Raw genomic sequence first — 10,242 nt, 5'->3', positions numbered from 1 at the left:
GTCACATTTCCATCCTTAGCCCTAGATTTAGCATTCATCTTCATATTTTGATATCCAATTCAATCCCCACAAAGGAATCCATCTAAAATCAATGAACATTCATCCGTTGTTGAGTTAATCTATTTATTCTCATCTCCCTTTAATGTAAGGACAACTATGAAATAGATTTATTCCTTGTTTTCATAGTTGAACTAGTGAATCCCTATTTCACCATGTTATAGAAAGTTCATATTTGGCTACAAAATGGGCAACATTGGGTCCAATACCCCCATATAAATGATATTAGAGCCCACAAGAGAGCCTTGGAAATGAATACACCAAGATAAATGAGCAAGATTAGGCTTAGTAATAATTGACAAGACAATATTGAAATCTTGTTGCTAGAATAGCATAGGCGACAATAAATGCTACCTCAAATTGAGAGTTGAGACCATAGGAAGGTGAGGAGAAAGCTAGTGGTAGCCCAACAATAACTTGTAATTATAATAAGAAGTGTTGGGATGCCAAACCCAATCCTTCCACCAAGGCTTGATATAATGAATTTCAAGCTTGTGTAGCATATTCAAAGGCAAAGATGACACAACTATGTCAAATATCTATCGATCTGGCCAAATGAGCTTTTACTAGATCCATAAATTTGACCAAGTGCAAAGATTCATAGTGGCTCTACAAAAAAATCTCTAGGAGTGTAGATGCTTTTTTTGTGAAACCACAAGGCATGCATTTAAGGCAAGCAAGTCAAAGAAGGCCCTAAACTTGAATAAGAGGAGACTATTAAAGGTTGTGCTAGTAGTTAGAAAGCCCATCTTGAAATCCTGAGTTGGCCTATCAAATCAAAGGCTTGAAAGCTTCCCAAGCATGCTAGATACTTTTGGCAACAAAATTTTTCTCAATTTGAATAGCTTCGAGCATAACAAGAAGGGTCTAAAAACCAATCCCCTTTCAAACAGGTTTATGAGTCAAGAACCTAGAAAAACTGCAATGTTTGAGGATAACTTTCTAGGCCTCATTTCCAAAGATGTTGCAAAAAATCCATTTAGTGCAAAGGGATAACCCTTGTCTCTAAGTGGAAAGAAGACCTAACCCACTAGACTCTCACAAGTGACAATATAAATCTTAGGCAACAGGGTTGAAAGCCTTTGTGGTATTCAGAAAAATCCTAGAGAAAACAATGAAGAATCTTCTCTAACTTCAAATAAGAGGCATTGGAAGGAGCCTAGCATGAATAATAATACACATGGGTTGCTGCTAAGATATTACAACAATCCTGGACTTTACCATCCTAATAAAGTACAAGAGATTCTTCTCAATCCAAGCAAGAATTGCATTTAAAAGGTTGATAGGAGAAGATTGAAAAGAAAAGGGAATGCCCAGAAAAGAAAAAGATTTCCCTATGACTAATCCACTTTTACCCAAACCCCAAAAGTCAAGAGGGCATGGGGAGGAAGGTTTGGCAATAACATTATGTTTTATTTGACTAGATGGTATATATTGAGGGCAAACAAAAGGTGTTAAGGAACTAGAGAGACTCTTTGATATTTTTCTCCATTTCTATAAATGTAAGGAAACAATCATCTGCAAAATGCCCATTAACCAACCAGTTAGGTGACTCAAGCGGGGTGATTCTTCGAACTCTACTTGCAGAGATAAATTTTTCCACCAAATAGCCAAGGCCTTCAATAACAAGAACATACAAAGAGGAAGCAAGAGGACATCCCTAATGAATAGGGCGAAAAATCCTAAAAGAAGAGGATTGGTAGCTAATAATGGTGATGCAGGCATAAGAATCCCAGAAAAATATTTTCACATATTGAATGAAGTAAAGGACAAAGTAAAGGACAAAGCCAAGAGCCCCTAACATGGATAAAATGATAGGCCATTCAATACAATCATAAGCCTTAGCAAAACTAATTTTTAGGAAAAAGGCTAACTACTTAGAACATCGATCCTATTCCATTCCCTCCCAAACTACAATAATATTATCTAGAATAAATTTGAATTTGATGAATGTTTTTTATCTAGTACAAACAATTTGTGGGAGCAAATAGTGAATTTTGAGTGACAAGGCCTTGGCAATGATCTTATATGAGACATTGAGCAACATGATTGACCACTAATTACAAATGTCTTCTAGGTCACCAAGCTTGGTTATGCATTTGGTGTTTCCATTTACCATTTCATCATTAAAATTTACAAACATTTTTTGAAAAATTATTAATAAATATTAATATCTTTAAATAATATTTCATAATTATTTATTTTTAATGATTTGTTTAAATAATAATATAAAAATTTAAAATATAAATATAAAATTTTTGATATAAATAATTGATTTAAAAAAATAGAATTACAGGTAAATTTAAAAGACCCCCTTTAAAATTAAAAACTATATCATTATAAAAGTACAATGATGGTACAATAAAATTTATTTATTTCTTGTGCTATAAAAGTTTAAAAGTAAAATGAAATACCTTCAATTCAAATGGATATCTCTCCATAGCTCTCCATATTTCTAGATGTATTCAACTTGAAAGATAAATACACTAGTTATATTTTACTTTGTTAAAAAATTATATTAAATGAAATATAATTTCTTAATTTTATGTTTGAATTATTATTTTTTTTCTTTTATTATTTTTACATATGGATATCCTTAATTTTTTTGGGTTAAAACACTAAATATTATAGAGACCCTTTCTGTCATAATATAATTTTTATTTTATTTTTTTAAATGGCCAAAAATGTTACTATAATGAATTAGATTCTTAATAGTTGAGGTAGCCTAGATCACCACTTTGATGCCCAAAATCATCTTAATTGATAACCATAGAACTAACATTACTAAAATGAAATATTCTAGATAAAGATGTGAAAAAAATACTTATTCACTGAAGATTGCCATAGATTCTTACCAATTGAGGCATCCTGGGTCCAAAATCATCTTAATTGATAGTCATAGACCTAATTCATTAGGTTATTATTTTTAAAATGATGTCTTTAATCTTATACTGCAGTGTCACAACATAATTAAAATATATTTTTTTAAATGACAACAACTATTACTAAAATAAAATATTCTAAATAACGATGTTTAAAAAAAAGCTTATTCAAAAATTGCACTATGAAGACATAGATCCTAGATCACCACTTTGATGTCCAAAATCATCTTAATTGATAACCATAGAACTAATTCTTTGTGATATTATTTTTAAAATGATGTCTTTACTATTATTTTTTGGTTAAAACACTTAATATTATAGTGACTCTTTTGATCACAACATAATTAGAAAAAAAAAATTAAATGACGACAAATGTTACTAAAATGAAATATTCTATATAAAGATGTGAAAAAAAGATGTGAAAAAAAAAAATTATTCGCAAAAAAAAAGCATAGATTCTTACCAGTTGAGGCAGCCTAGGTCACCACTTTGATGGTGACAAAATCATCACAATTGATAACTATAGAACTAATTCTTCTGTCCTGAACCAGAGAAAGTACCCTTGAGGAATGTAGCTTTACGTTATTAGTGGAGAATCTAAGCTTTGTAATCGTTCAAATTAACCCCACCATTAACAGATTAATTTGTTTAGTGGGAAGCACAAAGCATCCATGAATAGGAAGAGTATTAAAAATGATGCGAACAGGAAAAAAAATCCAAGATCGCCACTTCTGTTTTGATTTTTTCATATCGCATCAGTGGCTTGCAACACCTGAAATATTGGATTCCTATTACGCGCGTGATTTTATTCAGAACATCTATAAATAAAGAGCATTTTCTTGCACAAATGGCATTGGCAATTTCTGAAGAATACAGACACTGTAACTTGAGTTTTATGGTATGGAAAAGAATATGGCGGCTGATGGACAAACTCACATGTTAACAAGTCCAAGTAAGTGATCAGTATCTTGGTTCTGGGTTTGTTTGAAGCTTTTGACATTTTGAATTGGTTGAACAAGATCTATTACTAATGGCGGTTTTGATACTACTTCTGTATGTATATATTTTTCTATGTAAAATTAACAGTGTAAAATATGAGAACAGGTAGCGATGAATTGGCAGAAGGCATAGCTGGACGTTTCCTTAATCCAAATTAAAAAACTCCAATCACTGTAGGCATTACTGGTGGATGTAATGAGGGAGTGACCAGTCTCGTGGAATTATTATTAAATTTATTTTTATTTCAAATCTCTCTTCCAGCAGGATGTACTCATCTGATTCAGTGGTTAGTTTTCTATTTATCTTTATATGTACAAGGTGAGAGGAATGATAGGGTTTGTTTTTTCAAATTTATTTTTCTTTTTAAAGGTTCAATATTTTATATCTGTAAGTGTTGACGATATCAATTTGGAGGTGTAAAAGATATTCCTTGATCTTTGAGTTTTATGCAAAGATTCATTGTATTTTCTAATATTTTCTTTAAAAAATATTTATTTTTTCCATGTAAAATCTTAAAAAATCTTTATCCTCTGTATTTCAAGATAAAAGAACATCTGCTCCTCACTGCTGCTCAAGCCGCGTTTCTAGGTGAAGATTTCAATGAAAAGGGAGGAAGAATATGGAAAGGAGTTAACAATTTATTGGCCAAACAAAATCCAGGAGAATGCAAAACAAAAGATCAAGTAAGATATCAAGTTAATTGTGGTTCTTATTTATTTTGATCTAATATAAGAATTTAAATGTATGTTTGATCATTGATAACAAGCAGAAAATGGCACTGGTCCAATTTTTGGAGAAATATCAACCAGAACATGAAGCAGTTTACAAATCTCTGGCATGCGTGGAGTTGAAACAACTGGTGAGAGATCTGCACGAAAACTTTAAAATGAATTATTTTTCAAAATTGCAAACAATAAAGCTCTAAAATAAATGTTTCTCTGTTGCGTTGTGAACCCTAGGCTAAAATATCCAGTAAATGAGAGCGAGGAGAAAATTATATTAAGATTCTAAACTATTTATCTCTGTTCATTGTGAGCTCTCCCGATGAAAGATCTAGAAGATGTGTCGAAGGAGAAATCGCCGGAAATAGCTACTAGGGTTTTAACTGTAAATTTCAGTGCTCGAAATTACAAGGGAACGCTTGAAGCTTTCGATGGTCTGGCAGTTGAGATAACAAACGAAATCGAGAAATCTTTGACTCGTGCCCAGCGGTGGAGAACTTTCTGAAGACATCGGAGAGAAAACAGTCAAAGCTCTTACAGTACGTCTAATTTATTGTGGCTTGCTTTAGCATTTGTGGTGGTCTGGATAGCCTCTGTAAGATGGATGTTTTTAAACGGCGTCAATTTGACCCAGTGGAAAAACCTAAAATATGGATCTATGCCTGCAACTGTAATGGCGATTTTCGTGCCTGCACTCAAGTTATCAGTTTCTTTCTTCAAATTGAAGCCCGTGAGCCATTACGTGAGTCTTCGTTTCAGCTCTGAGAATTCAGAGCAATATGGTCAGCAACAGAGGGTTATTTCAGACATCAAATTTTTGAAGGAAGAAATTGGGAGAAAACCCTCCACTATTTTTTCTGTCTTTGCAGGTGAAACATTTACATTTTGGCGGAGTTTCCTAGACGACAAGATTAAGGGCAGTCCTGTGCCCAAATTTGGCTCAGCTCCACAAGATAAGCTCCGTATAATAGCCTTTCTCAATGACCTCGATCATTACGAAGACTCGGTTTTAGTGCGGGTAAGCATTTTTTATATCAATTCACAATTTTAGTGTTTTGTATCAGAAGAAGTAGGGATTTCGAAAGGGTTTCGTATATAAAGGGAAAAATAATTATTAAGTTCAGCAGAACATCAAACATAATAACAGTGAAATAACAAGAGATACAGCAATTATAATTATGAAGATACAGTTTTAGTGTCGAGTTTAATTGAAATTTTTTAATATTATTTTACAATTTTATTGTTTTTAATAGGTAAGTAGGGATTTTGAAAGGTTTTTTTATATAGAGAAAAATAATTATAAAATTGTGAAATAATATAAAAAATAATATAAAGATTTTTTTCGTGTCTGTAAGTTTTTTATATTATTTTACAATTTTATTGTTTTTTATTAAATAAATAAGGATTTTGAAATGTTTTCCTATAAAGAGATAAAATTATCTGGAGTATTTCCCTTTAGTATCAACTTTCTATAGGTCATGAGGGCAATTGATCTTTCTTCATCCAAACAAATCTGATATAAGTTTATTTATTCAAGTTTATTTATAAATTTACAATAAAAATTAGAAATTATGCACAATGATATTATTTTATCTGAAAATTTGAAAAAAAAAAGGTCCACAATTAAAATTAAAAATTATTTACAATGACATAAGTTGTGTATAGCTTTTTTTATATTAATTCACAATTTTACAGTTTCACTTCGAGTAAGTTTATTTTTTCAAGTGTTTTTTTCTTCCTCTCTTATTTTATTCTCTTCTTTCTATTAATAAATCATGAAATTTTATCTTAAATTTAAAAAAAACAAAATTCAGATATTTATGTTGAAGGCATCTACAATGTCATCAAATTATGCCAAAGACATTTACAATGACATCAAAATGTTCGAAACAAAAATCTATTTTTGAAACAATTTCGCATGGAAATGACAGATAAATGCATAAAATATACCATGTTTCAGCTTTTGTGAAAGTGTTGTATTCTTAGTGCTTAGTATTTTAGAACAACATTTATTTTATATACGATTTTTTTCTATTATAAGATATCTCTCAGCATATTTTACATATATTTTTTTATTTTTAACATATTAATTTTTCACATTTAATTTTACATATTACCTGTAAAACACAGGTGTTGCAGGTCTTAAACACGGTACTTAAAGTCTGTAAAATCAACTTTATTGTAGCGCTGGACAAGAATATTATTAGAAAGGCATTCCAAACTTCTTCAGAGAATAAGGATGATGTCGACCACCCTATAGCAAAATATGAGGCCATACCCACAGAAAATAATGTGTGGGCCTGTAATGGACAAGGTATGCATGTGTTAATCTCAGTTATGCTTACATGTTGTAGGTATAATTTATAATGGTTAAATAGTAAATTTGAAAGTGGTAAAATAAAATTTAGTATGAGAATATGAATTTCTTTTAAAAAGTTCTATTAATCTTTTTATCATTTTTTTCATTGGTAAAAATGAACATTTTGTATGGTCTTTAATATTGTTTATATTGTTTTTAGTTTTAATTCACATCAACATATTAGATTATTTTTTTGATTCAATTGTTTTTCTTTATGATCTAGAAATTTAATGTTAAAAATCTTAATACAATTTAACCTAAAAACATTTGAAACAAATAATCATCTTAATATGAAAAAAAGAAATACAAATAATTGAATTAAACATCAAAATATTTAAAAATAATCAAACAATTGCTATTAAAAATTTATTAGTAATATCTCATATTAATCAAAATATTTGTTTTGTCATATTTTGCACTAATCATCTATGTTGGATTTCATCAATAACTTTAATGTCTTTGTTTGTCTTATGTGACATCCAGTCAACACAAGAGGTGATATTGAGAAAGGCATACAACTAACATCCACAGAAAAATCCAAGGAACCTCAAGAAATGGCAAATAGTAAAGAAGAAATTGTAACATTTCGTAGATTGAATTGCTTTGCAAGTGAAATTCCTAATCTTCGTCATAGCTATACAAAATACCACAATTTTGCAAGGAATGTGATAAGCAAAACAATGGGGAATCACAGAGAAAATTCTCATCAATGGAAAGTGGAATTAGTGGCTTGGATCTTTATATGTTCTCAATGGAGGCACGAAATGAACATTCTCATTAAGGTACCTTAATCTATTTTTATAATAATTTCTAATTCAAGTTTTTAAATTTTTTTATTGGGACATGCTTTCATCATATATTTTTTTAATATTGTATTATTTTTTTTTAGTTAATTAAAAAGTAATATGATATTTTATACATTAAAAAATAATTGTTGTTGTGACAATAATAATCTTTGTTTAGGATTGGCATACCTACATTGATTTCAAAGAAGATGAGAAAATGAAACAAGAACCTTCTCTCAAGGATATTGTTGCCAATTATATAAAAAAATGAAATGAATCCAATGAGAAGAAGAAGAAAGAAGAGAGGACAAGGCTTAAAGATACTTTAGCTACCATCAAAGATACACCAAAGAAAGTCTCACTTGGTTTTGAAGAAATGCCACTTGGTGATGTTCTTCCAAGGTGGGTACTTAAAATGAGCACTGAGGTTTCCATGTTAATGGAAAAGGAGAAGAGGAAAATGGATGAGGAAAAGTAGGAACTAGATTGATGCTATAACCTGCACAAAGCCTTAAAAGTCCAAGATGTATCAATGAAGAGTATCCAATGGTTTCAACACTTTAGATTTCATTGTGGTGCAGGATATCTTACTCCTCTCCAACTTTAGTTTTACCTTACAACTCCTAAGTTACAAATAAAGTACTATATAATGCATTATTATTCTATTAAATGTATCAAAAAAATGTTTTAAAGCCATGTCATGAAAAAATGTTGTTACTTATTATTGTAACTTATTTTCTTATTAGAGGTGTTATTAATTGGTTGATAGGAACAAATCTTAAGAGTGTAAATGAGGAAGTAATTTGTATTTTTTAATTAATTCACTATATGCATGATTTATTTGTTTATAATTTTATATGGATATTTAATATTAGAAAAAAATCAAACATAAAGTATGACATGTTTTTGACACCTTAAGTAGGAAGACCATATCACTAGAAAAACCATAAAAAATTTCATCTTAAAATATTTTCATTAAATGTTTCTTCGAGGTACTACCTTACAAATAAGGATTGTAAATTTTTTTTGATCGGTAATAGTGATTTTTATTAATTACTCAGGATTTTGTACTGGCCCGAACTAGGTGGTGCTACAATTAGGGAGCCACCTCCCCAGATCCATCTCCCCCTTCAAGAGGGGGGTCATTACAACTATTCCAATCCTTACCCTGCTTACCCTTTTTTCGCTTCACCTCTATCCATTCATAAGATTTGGCATCGTCTAGCGATTTCAGATTTTGAATTTCCATTCCAACCAACCCCTTACTATCCTAGCAAAGATTCTCAGAATGATTCCCCTCATCCATGCCTACATTTAAACCCTTTTGAGAGCTAGGACCATCATCCTTCATCTGTACACCTCCAATTGCATCCTGAAAGGAGCTGCAACCCTCAGGAAAACCTCTCTCACTTGTGCCAACCAAACCACCAACCAGACCTTGCCCATCATTTGAAAGTTCTGGATCCTTCACAAAAGAATCCTTGATCAATCCCCCAACATCCTGGTGGGATTTCAGATTCCCGGCCACCTTCTCCATCGTGTAAGATTTGGGGGTAGCATCCTTCCACCATGAAGCTAGACTTCACCCTACGCTTTGCACATGATTAAACATTATGTCCAGTCTTAAAGCATCTCCTGCACCTAAAATGAATCCCTTCATAATCCACCGACTGAAGCCAACTTCCCTTTGAAGTAGAAATAGAGATCTCTAGAGGGAGATCCATGGATGTATCCATCTCCACCAAGACATGGGCAAAAGTTGTATGTAGTAAATTGAGAGAGCCATCATGAGTCAATAAAAACTTATTGAGGGAGTTTCCAATAGCTTCAAAACATGATTCAAACAAGTATTGCAATGGAAGGTTTGGAAGTCTAACCCACATAGGTGTGCGATCAAAAGATTCTGACTCAGGGTTGAAAGTCGGATGCCACGGTTTAAGCATCAAAGGATTACTGTCCTCCCAACACCATTGGCTACCACCAAGGATTTTATTTTGATCCTCCACAGTCTGAAACACCAAAACAAAAAACCCTCAAGCATGAGGATAAATCTATACACTATCATCCACAATGGGCTCCCAATGATCAGAGATCCATTTATGCAGAGCACCAAGACTAGGCCAAAAACCCCTAAAACACCCAATAAGCCCTAATATCAAAAAAATGAGCTCATTACGATCAACCTCTTTCTCCACTACCTCTGACAAAGATACAATAGTTGGCATGGCTGGGACAACCACATTCGAAGTCGATGGTCCCCAAATATCTTTGTCGTGGAGTGCCCTCCACCTATTTGGTACCGAACCTGCCCCTTGTTCAGGCATTGCACGGGGTTAAGAATGGGGGCGGAAGCTAGACACATGATTGTCTTGGGCATTTGGAGCGAATGTCCTAAAACCCTGTCCCTTGGTTGGGGACCCAAATCTGCCATGGCTTCT

The 10,242-nt window shown here is 32.0% G+C and overlaps 1 protein-coding gene across 4 annotated transcripts; it reads left to right on the top strand.

Moving 5' to 3' along the window:
- Nucleotides 1–3,711: 3,711 nt before the first annotated feature.
- LOC131044135 (uncharacterized) lies at nt 3,712–8,491 on the top strand. 4 transcript variants are annotated; one of them, XM_059213971.1, is made up of 8 exons: nt 3,718–3,891; nt 4,048–4,224; nt 4,481–4,621; nt 4,708–4,797; nt 4,898–5,678; nt 6,791–6,974; nt 7,503–7,801; nt 7,983–8,491. In XM_059213971.1, the coding sequence occupies exons 5-8, from the start codon at nt 5,265–5,267 to the stop codon at nt 8,073–8,075; spliced, it is 990 nt and encodes a 329-aa protein (XP_059069954.1). In that variant the 5' UTR covers nt 3,718–3,891; nt 4,048–4,224; nt 4,481–4,621; nt 4,708–4,797; nt 4,898–5,264; the 3' UTR covers nt 8,076–8,491. The 4 variants fall into 4 exon arrangements, with proteins under 4 accessions (XP_059069953.1, XP_059069954.1, XP_057833377.1 ...); XM_057977394.2 differs by having other exon boundaries at nt 3,719–3,891; nt 4,044–4,224; nt 4,488–4,621; XM_057977392.2 differs by having other exon boundaries at nt 3,720–3,891; nt 4,044–4,224.
- Nucleotides 8,492–10,242: the final 1,751 nt, after the last annotated feature.

This window comes from Cryptomeria japonica, chromosome 11 (assembly GCF_030272615.1).
Source record: "Cryptomeria japonica chromosome 11, Sugi_1.0, whole genome shotgun sequence".
Taxonomy (NCBI): domain Eukaryota; kingdom Viridiplantae; phylum Streptophyta; class Pinopsida; order Cupressales; family Cupressaceae; genus Cryptomeria; species Cryptomeria japonica.
This window is presented reverse-complemented; position numbering and strand designations above follow the sequence as displayed.

Excerpts from the sequence above, each read along its gene's own strand:
- LOC131044135 (XM_059213970.1), top strand. The coding sequence starts at position 5,265 with ATGTTTTTAAACGGCGTCAATTTGACCCAGTGGAAAAACCTAAAATAT. Across the intron at positions 5,679-6,790 it reads AAGACTCGGTTTTAGTGCGG|GTGTTGCAGGTCTTAAACAC; the intron begins GTAAGCATTTTT and ends TGTAAAACACAG. Across the intron at positions 6,975-7,502 it reads GTGGGCCTGTAATGGACAAG|TCAACACAAGAGGTGATATT; the intron begins GTATGCATGTGT and ends TGTGACATCCAG.